This window comes from Schistocerca nitens, chromosome 7 (assembly GCF_023898315.1).
Source record: "Schistocerca nitens isolate TAMUIC-IGC-003100 chromosome 7, iqSchNite1.1, whole genome shotgun sequence".
Taxonomy (NCBI): Eukaryota; Metazoa; Arthropoda; class Insecta; order Orthoptera; family Acrididae; genus Schistocerca; species Schistocerca nitens.
The window spans coordinates 241,062,297-241,080,532 of NC_064620.1; the positions used below are offsets into that span (position 1 = coordinate 241,062,297).

The 18,236-nt window shown below is 41.8% G+C and overlaps 1 protein-coding gene across 1 annotated transcript in view; it reads right to left on the minus strand.

The window, feature by feature from the left end:
- The window catches only part of LOC126195552 (uncharacterized), a 322,158-nt gene that overhangs the window by 218,395 nt on the left and 85,527 nt on the right, over positions 1 to 18,236 (minus strand). Inside the window, exon 8 of the mRNA XM_049934175.1 lies at positions 3,429 to 5,158. Coding sequence (XP_049790132.1) covers positions 3,429 to 5,158 — 1,730 coding nt within the window. The remainder of the gene's footprint in view (positions 1 to 3,428; positions 5,159 to 18,236) is intronic.

Sequence of the window (18,236 nt, forward strand, 5' to 3'; positions counted from 1 at the left end):
ACACACACACACACACACACACACACACACACACACACACGTGTGCAGTGGCCGAAAGCCTTATTTATTTGTGATAGTCTTTTCATTGTGCCTATCTGCGACTTAGCATCTCCGCTATATGGTGAGTAGCAGCTTTCCTTTTCATAATATTGTTACATTCCATCCTGGATTTTCCATTGTTTGATGTCACAATGTATTTCAGCGTTTTAGAGATGTTCTCACTTTTACTAATGACAGATCTGGCCTACATGACCAGATATGTTTTCTCGGCAAAGGCTTTTATTTCACACCAGTCTGTTTTGATATATAAATAAGTTTTTGTACTTGAAAATAGGCTAAGATGAAACATGGATCATACACTGAAGTGCCAAAGAAACTGGTATAGGCATGCATATTCAAATACAGAGATATTTACACAGGCAGAAAATGGCACTGCAGTTGGCAATGCCTATATAAGATAACAACTGTTGGGCGCAGTTGTTAGATCAGTTACTGCTGCTATAATGGCAGGTTATCAAGATTTAAGTGAGTTTGAATGTGATGTTATAGTCGGCGCACGAGCGATACGACAGCATCTCCGAGATAGCGATGAAGTGAGGATTTTCCCGTACAACCATTTCATGAGTGTACTGTGAATATTAAGGATCCAGTAAAACATCAAATCTAAGACATCGCTGCAGCCGGAAAAAGATCCTATAAGAAAAGGGACCAATGATGATTGCAGAGAATCATTCAACGTGACAGAATTGCAACACTTCAGCAAATTTCAATGCTGGGCCATCAACAAGTGTCAGCATGTGAACCGCTCAACGAAACATAACTGATATGGGCTTTCAGAGCCAAAGGCCCATTCCTGTACCCTTGATGACTGCATGACACAAAGCTTTACACCTCACCTTGGTCCATCAACACCAGCAGTGGACTGTTGATGACTGGAAACATGTTGCCTAGTCAGACGAGTTTCATTTCAAATTGTATCAAGCAGATGGATGTGTACAGGTCTGGAGACAACTTCATGAATCCATGGACCATGCATGCCAGCAGGGGACTGTTCAAGCTGGTGGAGACTCTGTAATGATGTGGGGCGTGTGCACTTGGAGTAATGTGGGACCGCTGATACGTCTAGATATGACTCTTGACAGGTGAAGTGTGTAAGCATCCTATCTGATAACTTGCATCCATTCATGTCCATTGTGCATTCCGACAGACTTGGGCCATTCCAGCAGGACAATGCAACACCCCTGACCAGAATTGTTACAGAGTGGCTTCAGGAACACTCTTCTGAGTTCAACCACTTCCACTGGCTATCAAACTCCCCAGACATGAAAATTATTGAGCATGTCTGGGGTGCCTTTCAATATGCTGTTCAGAAGGATCTCCACACCCTCATATTCATATGAATTTGTGGACAGCCCTGAAGGATTCATGGTGTCAATTCCCTCCAGCACTACTTCAGACATTACCAGAGTTCATGCCATGTTGTGCTGCGGCACTTCTGCATGTTCGCAGGGGACCTACACGATATTAGGCAGGTGTAGCAGTTTCTTTGGCTCTTCAGTGTATAACAATAAAATAAAAATTGTTACAGTGAAATGGAGGTAGCATCATTCAAAAAATTTACCTTGGCTTTGGCTCCAGCCAAAATAAAAATTATATGTTCAGGCTATTGTTGAAGAATCTTGGAATCCTCTCTTGGCCATCTCTGCGCATGCAATGAATTACGGAATTTGCAGTTAATACAATGGAGTTGTTCACAAGGAATGGCAGCATTCACTCAGTATTCATTAAGCATAAAAACAGTTTTCACACGTGTAACATATGCTTAACCACTGTGCGGAACGTTCTATAGGTTCCCTCTGCAGATTTCCAACATAACTGAAATATGTGCACAATAAACTGAAACTTTTTGAGATCGAAGATGAAAGGCTTTGTAAGCATACAAAGTTTAATATTCTGCACTAGAGTTTCTCAAAATAATCGGAGTGCCTTTCACCGTACCATGTTACTCAACTGTGTACACTACATATTACTTCCTTTATCATCATCATCTTCTTCTTCTTCTTCTTCCAAAGTTTGTTTTCTGTAAAATTACATATAAAGATTTATCTTCCAAGCATGGGGATCTAGAATTCTTTGCCTTAGAATCATACCTGTGCAATTAGCAGTTTTTCATTAACATCAAAACACTTATGCTGCAAGAAAATGAATCAATGGAAGCATAAACCTGTGACAAAATTAAAAATAGGTCTGTATACTTTTCTAGCAAGAAGTATTCCTCAATTTCAAGGTCAGTATTCAGCACAATACATGTTACATCCAAACAGGAACTTTGTTTTCACCTTATTGCTCTTATGTAATGGTGATAACATACAAAACATTGTTCAACTTTCACACCAAAGTACTAGATTAATTTCTTGAAACAAAATACTGCAAATTTTTTGTCAGAAAAGAGCACAATATGAACTTCAACTATTTTTCTTCCTCTGTAAACACTGAAGCATTACCATGTCTCCTATACTTCTGGACAGTCTTCCAACTTTTGGCAGAGCTCTTCTGTCATATGTGGTCTTTGCTTCCCGAAATTACAGCAGACTTTATAAAAATATTAATTTTGTTATGTGATTTCCACTTCTGTTACATCATTAGAGCTAAAATGTTTTTATAGACTTTCATTTTTATAAAGTCGGACTTTCATTTTTATGAAGTAATTCCACACAAGTAATAAATCAGGTGACCACCTGAAAGTCATGTGCAAGCTAAAGGAAAGCGACATTTCAGAAGCAGAAATGGACAATGTGTTCATGTTCCTCATTCATGTTAAGGAAGCTTACACATCAATAAAATGGATTTATGTACTCATTTCTAGGTGAAATACAAGGCACTTAAATGAGTGAATGACGGTGCTCTGCTCACAGCCTTGGGTATCTACCAATCAGTTTTATGTCGTCTGTATGGTGAAGGGTGTTTCCTTGGCATTATTACGAAGTTGCAAAGGTTTTCTTTTATGACACCACTTACTACATATTTTCTAATGAGCAGGGAATGCCTCAGAACACCTCACAGGTTTGTAAATCATTAGCTGATTCATAATTTTGTTAAATACTTTAGACCAATGCACTATCCTTCACATGAATCTAGGAAAATCAAAAATTTAACTCTGGTTCCAAATGTGGACATGATTATGTATTTCACAGACAAATAAAGCAAATCCTTTACTTGAAGTGCATTAACTTCCAAAGAATGCCTGTAAATTACCAGTTCTTGTAAAAGATCGTGAACCAATAAAACTCTAATATTTTGATATACAAGCAAAATGTGTGCAGCCACCAAGTAATACACAAATGTAATTCACAGGTTACACATGCATGCATGCATGCTTGCTTGTTTGCATGCTTGCTTGTTTGCTTATTTGTTTCAACAGTACTTACGAAGTGCTGACAGCTGCCACAGTTGCTTCAATGCTGTTATTTATATATACATCCTCTTCAAAATTCACAGCTGATGGTCTATTAAAAAGTATTTGACTCTCAGCACAGCGAGGTGATTTCTGATTCTTTCTTTGTTCAGTGAGTGAGGAAGGCGAATTCTTTTTGCTGTACGTCTTTAAGCGTGATTTATCTGTAATAATCTTCTCATTAGGGGGGCTCCTCAAACCTGATGAAACTGCAGAGTGTTTACTTCCCCATTGACGGTCACTGTATACAATAGTGTGGCCACTGCTCAGTGCCGAATATGACAGCAGATCAATATCAATATCGTCTTCATCTCTACATGCCAGACTCTGTTGGACATTTGGAGATGTTCCAGTATTTGTTACATTTTTAATATGACGTAATCCCTGAGAACTAGGCAGAGAACATGTAAATAAATCTTGCTGACTTGGTGCAACATGAGATCCTGGCTGCTCACTAGTATATGTAATGGTTTCGCCCAGCTTATTAATATTGGATAGTGGTTTTATTATTTCTTTATCACAGCTATCAGATAGCATTAACATCTTTGGCTGAATATGCCTCGGACAACTGCTGCCAGTTTTCTGCCATGTTTTACTGCTGTTATCCAGATCATCTGCACATACTGTATCATTACAAGTAACATTTGTGTTGTCATTCGAAATATTTGAAATGTTAAAACAGTTTGCGTCTCCATCTGACTTTGTAAGAACTTCCTGTTTGTTATTTCCACTACAGAGGTCACTTACACTGATCACTCCACGAATGACATCTGTTGCATTAACATTGCAACTGAAAACAGAATCTGATTTATCCAAGTTTTTTATGTTTAGTGTGTTTGTCTGTATAACAGGAACATCACAGCCAGACACTGCAGTCGATGTGAGTGGTATCTCTTCTTCATTTGATGTTTTTGTATTTACTTTCATGACAGCTGACTCTTCACTAGATGGCACTGAATTTACATTGTGCTGAGTCACCTGAATTCCTTTCTCCAATTCTGTAACATCCGAAATGTTTAATGATAGTCTGATGGTTGAAATTCCTTCTGCTTCTGTGATATCATTTGGATCCACATTGACAATTACAGTCTCACTACTGTGTACATTAAATCCTTTCTCTGAAATATTCTCTTGTGCATTCATATGACTTGGGTTAGATTCTTCAACTTCAGTACCAACTATCTCACCATTATTACTTTGACAATCTGATGACCTTATGCTTGGAGGGTCTTTCTCTTTCTCCGGCACAAATTCTTCCAGGAGGTTGTTTTCACCACATGAGGCGGTTATTAAGTTTTGTAATGAATCTGACCCATCCTTAGTAGGTACACTGTTGAATGTTTTTACGCTATTAACCCCATCTGCAAAATCTTCATAAACAATATCTGGCAGAATATACTCAGTAGTCTTTCGTCTTCGATCCATTTTATGAGGATCAAGTTCTGACACATTTGTAGCGGAAGACTGTTGGGTCTCAGGCTGACTCACTGTCAATTTCTGTGGATCCTTTTCCTTTTGGCCATTGCTATTCTCTGAAAATACAGGCTTAAGATCTGGTGTTCCTACAACATCAATAAACTCATATTCGGTACCAGTTTGCTTTGATTCTTCTGCGTGAGATATTAAAATGTGTTTGTCCAGCTTATCCAAGTTTTCCACACGTCCACTGCAGAATGGACATGGAATGTGGGCTGAAGATCCACTCTGTAAACAAAAAATCCACACTGTAAAACAAAAATCCATGAACAATCACATCATGTAATTGATGTGTAAAACAGAAAACATGTAACATTTACAAGTTATTGAGAATGAAACAGTTCATTATTACTGGCAATAGTTGTAAAATTGTCACACACAATTTAAAAATTCACACCATACATTAATTCTGCAATGACACAAAGTCTTCTTAAAATGAATAAGCAAATTTAATATATAGTGGTTGGAGGTGGTGGTGGTGGTGGTGGTGGTGGTGGTGGTGGTGGTGGTTAGTGTTTAACGTCCCATCGACAGCGGGGTCATTAGAGACGGAGCGCAAGCTCGGCTTAGGGAAGGATTGGGAAGGAAATCGGCCGTGCCCTTTCAAAGGAACCATCCCGGCATTTGCCTGAAACGATTTAGGGAAATCACGGAAAACCTAAATCAGGATGGCTGGAGACGGGATTGAACAGTCGTCCTCCCGAATGCGAGTCCAGTGTGCTAACCACTGCGCCACCTCGCTCGGTATATAGTGGTTGGGAAAAAACATGGAAACACCATGCGAAATGCATACTTGAACATAAGTGAAGATGCTAGCCAAGCCTGCAGGTTCTGCTAGTGTATCTGTGTCAAGTCCTCAATATGTTCCAAGTGTCAGTCATGGTTGGAACAGTGTTCTATGTAGTTGTGAGTGCATTATGTCAGTGCGAAGTGAATGCGAACTTGGGCGAATTGTTGGTACTAATATGGTGGGTGTAAGGAAGCCGAAGTGTTTGATGTTTTAAAAAGCACTGTAATGAAGATTTATTATGCATACAGGGAAAGCAGATCATCATCCTCCACTAAGCCACAACAAAGATCAAAGTGTGTGCTGAGTGAGTGTGACAGACACTTACTGAAGAGGATTGTGAAGAAAAATACGAGGATGACAGCTGCAAAAGTCATTGCAGAACTGAATGTCACATTCGCAAACCCCGTTCCAAAACCACTCATCTGTGATGCAAAAGCCCATAACAGGAAAACACAGTGCCGAAGCCATAAAACCTTTATACTAATTTTGCACTTACACTACGAACCCCATGAACATGGCATTTTATTGATAACTCTCACAAATAATACGATAACCTTCTGAAGAAGAGCACTAAGTGCCCAGCACTAGCAAAGAAATTAAATTTATTTTATGCAACTGGTTGCTAATTATTTTGTTATTTGTGAAGAACTGTATAGTATTCCCTTGAAAACCACACAGGATCTGTATTTACCAATTCCAAGACAAATGGAAGCTGTTTTGGAGCCCAACGGGTTTCCTACACTGTATTAAGCATGATAATGTGTAATGTTTTTTGTGTTTCCATATTTTTGTACAGTTCCTGGATGTCCAGCAATGTTATAACAGACAGGGTAATAAAACCACTTACACAGAGTAATATAAGAAAAATGAAATAATTTCTATGTACCTGACAGACTAAGCTATCAAGGGACACACAAAGTAGGAAGTGCAAAAAGCTTTGGAAGAAACTAATCATTTTCAATTCAAGAACTGCTAAGGAATTATATGAAACTGCATAGGAAACTACTTTGTGTATCTTTAAATCAACATACAATGTGTGTAGGCCACATTGCTTTCTCATTTTTCAATGGCAAATGAGTTAATATGAAGCTCAAATTATGGTAAGATTGGCAAATTCAAAGCACAACGGTTCATCATCAACTTTTCTAACTATCATAAACATCAAGGATCACTAAAATACATTTAAGGCATCGGAAGGAGTAAAGGTAATCACTCATCATGTAGTTAAGACAATGGTGTGCCGAAAGGCACATAAAAAACATTGAAATCACTGCTACACTTTCGGGCACACAAAAAGCATGCCATGGCCCAGCTGGCAGCATTATCCTGGCATTTGCATGTCTACGTGTAGGCAAATGTGCGTGCACCCAAGGTTTTAGTAACAATTTTATTCACGTTCCTGACACTTCAACTATCTGGTGACTGGTCAGTTTTCTCCTTCCATTATCATATTCCACCCAGGGCATCTCAGTATGGTTTAAATAATTATAATAACAACAATAATAAGCATGAACAGTTTCCAGCCCTAGGCTGGCCTTCTAGTTGTGTATTCTCACCATCGTTTTGTGTTTGCTCTGGTCCAGTCCTCGCCTTCCTTTTTCAAAACACTCCTCCACCCCTATCACCCATCTATCCCTTGTTCTTCCTCTTGGTCAGTTTCTCTGCATCTCCATTTCACGTATCTTCTTGGGAATCCTCTTGTTTTCCATTCTTTTTAAGTGCCCATGCCATCTCAGACTATGTTTATATCCTCTTCTGCAAGGGTTTCTCTTTCACTATTTCCCTTAGCCTATCATTCCTTGTCCTATATCTCTTGTTATTGCCATCCTACTCCTGAGGCACTTCATTTCACATGCCTCTAATCTGCTTACCTCCCTTTTCTCCATTACCCACGTTTCAAATGCGTATGTCAGTTCTGGGATGTAGAATACTACTTACTTTTCTTCTTCTTCTTCTTCTTCTTCATCTTTTGTGTACTCTTTACTCCAAACCAGGCTCCTAATACTTTGCACGACTGCTTCTCTCTGTCATGTTCACTGATCTCTCTTTCATTTCTTCCAATTTCGTCTATCACACTTCCCACCTTCTACAACTGTTCATCTCCAGTTCTTATTCCACTAGGTGGTCTATTTTTCTTTCTAGTTAAAACAAGAATCTCACAATTGTTTACATAAATGTGAGATTCTTCCATACTGTCTCACAGTTTCTTCCCAACCATTCAGCTGTTCCTCAATCTTTTGCTTAAATAGCTTCAATGTATTTAACAAATTTTTCAGCTAGTGGACAAATCAAACTATGTTCATATGTGTCTCCTCCGGGAGCGAAAATATTTTGTTGGAGCCCAACTACATAAGCAGAAATGATCACTGTAATAAAATAAAGAGAAATCAGAGCTAGCTTGGAAAGATTTAACTGTTTGTTTTTCTCATGTGGTTCAAGAGTGGAATAGTACAAAAACAGCTTGAAGGTGGCTCAATGAATCCTCTGCCAGGTCTGTGAACTACAGATTAGCCATGTGGGTGTAGATATTTTAAAATAACATTATCGAGGTACATCAAATCTGATAATTTAATAATAACAATATTATATTCTTTAACTTGTGCCAGTCATGAGATTACATTAACAACAGCATACAATTTGTATAAAACAGGAGAATTTATTTCTATGTTATTTTTGTCATGTTGAGTCACACATTTCTCACATGACATACACAGACCAGTTTAGTATGTCTCAATTACATGTGGTCAAATACAGATAAGGTACTTGCTTGTTGGAAGCTAATTATATCAATCATCATAGACGAAAAAGAGGAAGATGGATGGTGCGTATTAATATTAACATCAATAATGAAATTTTCACTCTACAGCGGAGTGTGCGCTGATATGAAACTTCCTGGCAGATTAAAACTGTGTGCCGGACCGAGACTCGAGCTCGGGACCTTTGCCTTTAGCGGGCAAGTGCTCTACCAACTGAGCTACCCAAGCATGACTCACGCCCCAAAGTTTCATATCAGCGCACACTCCACTGTAGAGTGAAAATTTCATTCTAGAAACAACCTCCAGGCTGTGGCTAAGCCGTGTCTCCGCACTAACCTTTCTTTCAGGAGTGCTAGTTCTGCAAGGTTCGCAGGAGAGCTTCTGTGAAGTCTGGAAGGTAGGAGACGAAGTACTGGTGGAATTAAAGCTGTGAGGACGGGGCGTGAGTCATGCTTGGGTAGCTCAGTTGGTAGAGCACTTGCCCGCGAAAGGCAAAGGTCCCGAATTCGAGTCTCGGTCCGGCACACAGTTTTAATCTGCCAGGAAGTTTCATATTAGCGCACACTCCGCTGTAGAGTGAAAATTTCATTCTAGAAACAACCCCCAGGCTGTGGCTAAGCCATGTCTCCACAATATCCTTTCTTCCAGGAGTGCTAATTCTGCAAGGTTCGCAGAAGAGCTTCTGTGAAGTTTGGAAGGTAGGAGACGAAGTACTGGTGGAATTAAAGCTGTGAGGACGGGGAGTGAGTCGTGCTTGGGTAGCTCAGTTGGTAGAGCACTTGCCCGCGAAAGGCAAAGGTCCCGAGTTCAAGTCTCGGTCCGGCACACAGTTTTAATCTGTCAGGAAGTTTCAATATTAACATCACTAACAGATTACCAGACACTAAAGATATGGATAACCTGAGGATGTAAAGGTGCAAAAACTAATTACACAGTGAAAAGCATGATGCTACACCACATAATGAAGCAGCAGTTAGGCCCGAAACTACCAAATAAGTGGTTGTATGAAGCTGAAACCGTCAGTCATCTGTGAGAAGGAGAAAACGGAAAAGAAGAAGAAGAACCAGGAGGAGGAGGAGGAGGAGGAGGAGGAGGAGGAGGAGGAGGAAGAAGAAGAAGAAGACTATGCCCAGTCATTGTACAACAGCTTTATGCCATCTTGCCAACAGAGAAACCTGAATGGTTGTCATATGAAGGCCAGTATACTTTGAACAAACATGACCTGTCAAATTGCTGGATGAGGCACTCATTAGATTTTGGAGAGGGGATGGGGATGGGGCTTGGTTGAAGACAGTATGGAGGATACCACTTTGTCTTCCCGATTTAAGTGAGTGTTTTCTTCCTACACATTTCCACCTCTCAATGTCAAGTCACTAATTAAATTACTTGTAAGAATTTATATCTTATAATGTAAATTAACTGCTGTTACAATTATTGTGTCGCATTTATCTTACACTGCTCGAGAGAGACAGAGCAGCAGTAGAGCTATCTACTAGCAATAACCTGTACCACAGAAGCTGGCAGTAGGTAACATCATCAATCAGAGAATAGCTGGCTACTAATGACAAAGGCTTTGCTGTTATGATAATGATTGTGAAGTATTAAAAGATGCTCCTCTGTCCATAGGAAATGTGTTATTCAAGGTTTTTCACGATTCCAATTTGGAGCCAGCCACTGCAATTTGGTGACATGGAATACCGTATGCATTTATTTAGTTTGTTCAACATTGGTTGGCACTCTCCCCACAACACTTGCAAAGTACTAATTTTACATGTGTGTTGATGTATTCCTGAAGATAGACTGTGGTACTGCCTAACACTACCAGATGGTGCTGCTGCTTCCCTTAGGTGGCGCACTGCAGCAGCACTTGTTCCAGCTTGCGAGCACGCTGGTGAACATTGCTAAGACAACACAGAACCAGACAAGCAAGCACAACGGTGGACAGTGTCATTTCTCTGGAGAGCAAGAGTGATTGCTTCAGAGAACCACAAGAGGTTAGTAGCAGTATAATGGGAAAACAGCGTCAAATTGCAGATACATGTTTCGTTGGTTATCAGAGTTCAGAGACGGGAGGGACTATGCTGAAAAATGCAAAAGCACTGGGCATCCAGAACTGCATGTCACCAAACAACGCCCAGCATGTCAATGATGAATAATCACTTGATGAACTAGGGAAGGCAACTGGTCTATTATGGGGAACCCTCTACACCAACAGCCATGAGGATTTGAATATGGTGTATTGACAATGGTTACCCCATTCCCTCACCACTATGCAGAAACAGAAGCATGTGGAAATATGTCAACAGTTGGTGCAACAGTAAAATGCAGATCCATCGGACTTCTTCACATCTTGTCACCATAGATGAGTTGTGCTTCTTCCATGAAACTCCAGAAAAGATACCACAGTCTATGAGGTGGATGCATACTGGGAGATATTCTAGGATCAGGAAGACATAATGCTGCTGGATTGGTTCCCTCCCAATTCGATCCTTAACAGCTATCAGCACTGCAGTTCACTGCACCAACTCTGCCGAAGCATTCAATAACACCGCCATGGAAAATGGGACTGTTGTGTGCTGCTCCAACACAACAAAGTCACAAGATCATTGCCACCACGTGTGAACCAGGGTTCACTGTGCTGGCACAGCCTCCATATTTAACTTCCTTGCAGTTGTCCACCAATGGCGCTGGGATACCCACAAAGAATGGTTTTCTAGATATATATAGAAGTTGCCAGAATGATGGTAAAGGTGCACAGATGCTGGCAGCGAGTGCATATAATATAATCTGTAGCTGTTTGAACTGTAAATGGTTCCTGTCAACACAAAAACATTGTAGTGCCCATCACTTTTGAACACCGCAAGTATATTAATACATTCGAAGAGAACAAAGGAGCACATTTAAATTCTCAAGCCAGATGTTGTGTTTGAGTATGATTGGCAGATGATAAATAGAAGACAATGCTTGAAGAAAAACAAGTATGTTTCCATTTGTTAGTTTGAAAAGTGCTGTGCCAAGTAGCACAAGCTCTGATCTTGGTTCAGAAAGTGGGATAGCTCAACACCATGCCAAGCCAACTAGTGTATTGATTTTGATAAATGAAAAGAAAACAACAGTCCATTAACCCATGTTCGATATCCATCATATTAATATTACCACCAATGCTCTTTTAATTTCTTTGTACTTGTTCTAATTTTTCAATAATTTAAAAACAATTTAGGATCAAGCAATTACAATAGAGACAGAAGCACATCAATTTTAAAAATAGGAATTCCATTTTTACATTTTTAAATAATGAAATCATTTCTTTTTGTGCAATTGTCTATGCACTGATGTCTGTAAAACAGAGATACTGCTAGGACAGCTAGATGCATATTACAGAACTGTTACTATTCAATGCTACATAATGTTATTTTGAAACTAAAAAAGTGTGTTCTTGCCACCTAACTAAGAGATGTTATATTTGATGATTTGTTCTAAACATCTAAATAATAAATATGGGAAAGTATTACACTAAGAATATCTTATAAGAAAAGTAATAATTATTATCTAACCACAAATACCATAGTCCCACAGGACATATTAGATACCATTATATTAAAGCCATACACGGCCCAAATTATTAATGGATTTAATGGAGTTAACATTTGTCATCACAGTTTGTTTTAAGCCAGAAATAAGAAAAGAAAGTTACCGTATCTAATAGCTGGAGGGGTGACAGGGGACTGAACTACTGGAAATGAAATAGAGGACAGGCTAAGGTCTCATCAAGCCAAGATGGAAGTTGACATTACGCTGAACAGGACAGTGAAAAGGAAAATTGGGATTTAAGGCCCCACTGATCATCGAGTCGTTAGAGATGGAGCAAGATCTCAGCTTGCAAAAAGATGGGGCAGGACATAACCTTTCCTGGCATTTACCATAAATTGTTTAAAGATGCCATGAAAAACCTAAATACAAATAGCTGGACCGCAATATTAACAACAGATTGGTACAGGAAAGATCCTGTGCATTATGAGTCCCAGAATGGGACCATGGCAAAAAATCAGTCTTAACATGGAAACACAAGCAGACAGAATGGCTGGCCAGGCTCACCTCCAGAGCTGAAATTCCAGTGCTGCTAAGAGGCAATTTAAAAGCCAAAAAGCTACTTTTAACACATATATCAGCAATATGAACTTGAAGACAATATAATAGAATGGAAGATAAAGTAAATGAGGATGACATGGGAGATATGGTACTGCAAGAAGACTCTGACGGAGCAGTGAATGGACATGGGAGATATGGTACTGCATGAAGACTTTGACAGAGCAGTGAATGGCCCAAGTGAATAGAAGTAGATAACATTCCCTCAAAATAATTGAGATACTAAGGAGAGCCAGCTGTGACAAACATTTCCATCTGGTGCGCAATATATAGTGTGAGTATTACAGAACTATTTGTTTAATAAGACAAAGTTGCACAATTCTGACACAAAATATTTCCAGAAGACTAAGAATTTTTAACACAGTGCAGCCCTGTCAGAAATTGTGATAAATTAATACGTCAAAGATCCGCCTCAGTTGCGAAAAGTTACTGGTCTTTACCCAGGTTTCAGCTAGAGTAATCTAGCCTTCTTCAGAAGCATAAAATAAACTAATACATGCCAGAATAAGGCTCGGTCAAACATAAAAAGCTTAAGTACCGTAGTACCATGTCAAGCTATGTTACTTAGCTGAGGAACGGCCCCAGCCCCACTTCATGAAGTGCTGTGTTTGACCAGACTCCAGTTGCCCTAGTATTCTACCCCTCATAATGTCAACAATACATGTTCTTTGAGCCATTTTCAACACACAGTCACCATTAGCACATCTGAAAACATCTGCACACTTAATCGCTGCACCGTACTCTGACATGCACCAACACATATGGACTCTGCCAGCGCCATTGTGCGACGACCGCAGGTCAAATGCACCGTATGGTCATACCCCGAGGAGATTTAAACCCGCAAAACAGCCAACCAGAGTGTTGTTTCACTATGTATCAGCATTATCTTTAATTTATGAGCATGAGTGTAGTAAGTGAGAAGTTGATCAATCAGAAGGCTCCTACCAGACGAAGTGGAACTCCCACATAGGTGGTGGTGTGAACTGAAGTCCCCAAACGGGAGAGAAGGGGGAAAGTTGTTGAATTAAAGTGGTCAATTCAATGCAAGTAAGTGGCCTGTCTAGAGGTAGGTCAACGTTGGAAATGGTAATTGCCGAGGCTTTTTCACCTGACTTATTACCTCCAAAAAGGTGCAAAGGGAATACAGTCATTGACAACATCTATATGAACAAAAATATAATCCCCTCCAGATACCCTCTCAAGACCAGCAGGAAACTGACAGAACCCTTGATAACTATGGAGCATTGAAAAATGGTCATCAGTGGAATGGGTTTCTTGGAGAGCAATGGAACCACAGAAAAAGAGGAAATAAGTTGCAGTTCCAACAGGTAACAGTAGTACCTATTTGATCACATGACTGGTGACCTGGTTTGACGTGAAGGAGCTAAGAGGACCAGTCACACCACAGGGTCACAGCCTGTAACCAGTGGGCATGGAACCACATCCATGAACATCACCTCACAATCTGACTGCATGGGAAAGGGGGGGGGGGGGGGGGGATGACGACACATTGCACTTCCTGGGGGTGCCAGGGGAGCCTTGTTCCGATTTTTATTTTTTTCTTCCTTTCCTTTGTAAAGTTTGGTGGGCAAGGTTCGTTCAAGGGACTACCCGCATTGAGAGTGGGGACAGATGAAGAGTGGACAGCTCAGGAACTCACAGGCTGTGGCTCACTCAGCTATGTTTGGTGTCAGACTTCCATCTGGGGGTTGCTAGGGATAGAGATCCCAAGAGGACGCTCTGCCACTGGCAAATGCTGAAGGAGGAGAATGCTCCTCTGGCTGCATGCAAGAATTGGTTCCCAAAGAAGGTGCAATGGGAACCACGGGAGAGGAGGGTGGTGGGAAATCTGGTTGGGGGAAGGATAAGGTAGGGGTGGCCCATGGTCGTCACGTTTGCATAACTGATTGTCATATCCACAGGATGTACACATTCATACTTCTTCCACACCTGAGTATACAAAAGGCGAGTAGTAGATTTGTGTCTCTGGATATTCTGTTCTTTCTTGAAAACTGGGCAAACTGGCAAATGTGGAGGGTGATGTTCATGCAGTTGACACACAAAGGGTAGGTGTTCACAAGGACTGCCTTCGAGGAGTGATCATCCACAGTTGCCACATTGTGGGTACACCACAGAGTAGGATGACATATGCCCAAAGCCTAAACATCTCAGGCATCTCATATGTGGTGGGACATAAGGTTTCAAATCACCTCCATGCGCCTTGCCCTTAACTTTCTCCAGGAGGACATTCCCTTCAAAGGCTAAGATAAATGTGACTGTATCCATACGATTGTCCCTGGGCACTTTTAGTGCACACCTGGTAAAATGTATGCCTCATCACCTTGGACCATGTTCAAAGTTTTGTGTGGGGCAATGGTCACAGGTATGTCACTTAGATAATCACAAGCTTGAACAGCTGTAGATTGTGTAGCAGAGGAATTTCAATTAATAGAGAACCATTTCTTATTTTTCCCAGACGTTAAACTTCCCAAAATTTGTCTTCAATGTTTTTGACAAAAATAATGATATCATTGCAGTTAAAGTATCCCCATCAGTTCAAGTACATACAGGTATTGGGTGAAATGTTTTACTCCCAGACATCTTGCTTCTCCCTCTTCCCCCATCATAGCCAGGGAAGGAAACAACTGTGGCCACCACCAGCAGAAAGTTTAATTTGTGTTATGTGTGAATCTTCTGCCATGGTACCTCCCACTCCAAACAGGGGCTCTCCCCATGGGCACCATCCAGTGGTTACCTGATCAGTAAACCATTGTCTGGAGTTCCTGTGGCCTACCCATGATGGCCACACTCTCCTCAGCTTTCGTGGGGAGTTTCCAGCTCAGGCACGAACAGTGTGATCCCTGCGTGGTGATGTGGCTATCAGTGGGCAGCCTCCATGCTGGGTTTTAGGCATGGTACCTTTACAAAAAAGGAAGAGCGCAAAGAAAGGAATGATAAACAAAAAACATGCCATGCCGGACAACCTTCCCCGCACAATCCCCACACTTCTGTAAAATCTGGAAAAAGGAAAGGAGTAGCAAGTAAAACCCAACAAGGGGATCATATATCTCAGAATGAAAAAGTGCAGAATGCCAGAGGGAAAAAAATGAATGTCCAAAATCACACACCAGATTCAAGCACAATCAGCACCAAGAAGACTATCCAATGGAAAAGCAGAGAGGAAAAAAGAACAGCAGAAAGACAGACTTGCAGCATGGGAAGGGAAGTAGCCTTGCATGGTGTTGGGAACTGCATGATGTTGGGCTTCATGTTGGCCAAGCATGAACTAACAAAAGAGATCTGAGTCCCCTGGGTAGTTTAGCATTTGAGTTCTCTCTGATGGAACATCAAAGACCAAGATGGATTAAGGGTATTATTTAAGTCCATAAACAGTTGCAAGGGCACCAATGGCTGCTTTAAGTTTGCAATGAAATCTTTCAGTTTTTCCATTTGATTGAGGATGATATGCTATAGTTTGGTTTTGGTTCCATTCACATACACTCCTGGAAATGGAAAAAAGAACACATTGACACCGGCGTGTCAGACCCACCATACTTGCTCCGGACACTGCGAGAGGGCTGTACAAGCAATGATCACACGCACGGCACAGCGGACACACCAGGAACCGCAGTGTTGGCCACCGAATGGCGCTAGCTGCGCAGCATTTGTGCACCGCCGCCGTCAGTGTCAGCCAGTTTGCCGTGGCATACGGAGCTCCATCGCAGTCTTTAACACTGGTAGCATGCCGCGACAGCGTGGACGTGAACCGTATGTGCAGTTGACGGACTTTGAGCGAGGGCGTATAGTGGGCATGCGGGAGGCCGGGTGGACGTACCACCGAATTGCTCAACACGTGGGGCGTGAGGTCTCCACAGTACATCGATGTTGTCGCCAGTGGTCGGCGGAAGGTGCACGTGCCCGTCGACCTGGGACCGGACCGCAGCGACGCACGGATGCACGCCAAGACCGTAGGATCCTACTCAGTGCCGTAGGGGACCGCACCGCCACTTCCCAGCAAATTAGGGACACTGTTGCTCCTGGGGTATCGGCGAGGACCATTCGCAACCGTCTCCATGAAGCTGGGCTACGGTCCCGCACACCGTTAGGGCGTCTTCCGCCCACGCCCCAACATCGTGCAGCCCGCCTCCAGTGGTGTCGCGACAGGTGTGAATGGAGGGACGAATGGAGACGTGTCGTCTTCAGCGATGAGAGTCGCTTCTGCCTTGGTGCCAATGATGGTCGTATGCGTGTTTGGCGCCGTGCAGGTGAGCGCCACAATCAGGACTGCATACGACCGAGGCACACAGGGCCAACACCCGGCATCATGGTGTGGGGAGCGATCTCCTACACTGGCCGTACACCACTGGTGATCGTCGAGGGGACACTGAATAGTGCACGGTACATCCAAACCGTCATCGAACCCATCGTTCTACCATTCCTAGACCGGCAAGGGAACTTGCTGTTCCAACAGGACAATGCACGTCCGCATGTATCCCGTGCCACCCAACGTGCTCTAGAAGGTGTAAGTCAACTACCCTGGCCAGCAAGATCTCCGGATCTGTCCCCCATTGAGCATGTTTGCGACTGGATGAAGCGTCGTCTCACGCGGTCTGCACGTCCAGCACGAACGCTGGTCCAACTGAGGCGCCAGGTGGAAATGGCATGGCAAGCCGTTCCACAGGACTACATCCAGCATCTCTACGATCGTCTCCATGGGAGAATAGCAGCCTGCATTGCTGCGAAAGGTGGATATACACTTTACTAGTGCCGACATTGTGCATGCTCTGTTGCCTGTGTCTATGTGCCTGTGGTTCTGTCAGTGTGATCATGTGATGTATCTGACCCCAGGAATGTGTCAATAAAGTTTCCCCTTCCTGGGACAATGAATTCACAGTGTTCTTATTTCAATTTCCAGGAGTGTATTTTTGACAGGGCTTGGAGTAGGTCTGAGTTAAACTGTCTTCCATCGTCGGTCGCTACTTGGTATGGTGTTCAAAATCTAGTGATCCAGCAACTGAAAAATGCTTGTGCTTCTGCTTGTGGTTGTGTGTCCTGAAGAGGTACTAACTCCAGCCAGTTTGCAACACTACTGATGCATGTTAAACAGTAAGTATAGTCAGTAGAAGGAGGCACTGGTCCTATCAACTCAAAGTGAATTATTTTGAATCATTCACCATTACTCGGAAGGTGTCTTAATAGCTCTTGCACATGTTATAACATTATGTTTTCCACCATGCAGTACATATTTTCACCCAATTTCGGACATTCTTTTTTTTCATATTCATCCAGACAAAACTTTATGAGATCATGTTTAGAGTCATCTCAACACCTGGATGAGCTAAATTATCACAGTGTTGGAAAATGGGATATCTAAATGATTAAGGAATATATGGGCAAACAGTGTGTTTCAACACATCACACAACAATTGTTTTCCCCCATGTGTCACATGGTATTTTAACTTCAGTGATGTATGAAAGATGGACTCTAGTTGATGAAGCTCTTCGCCATCTTCTTGTGCTTGGGCTGTTTCTTCACAGTTAACCAGAACTAATTCCTCAAGCCTTGATAAGCTATGTTTGTCAGACATAAGCTGTAGATCTGTAGTAAACTGCA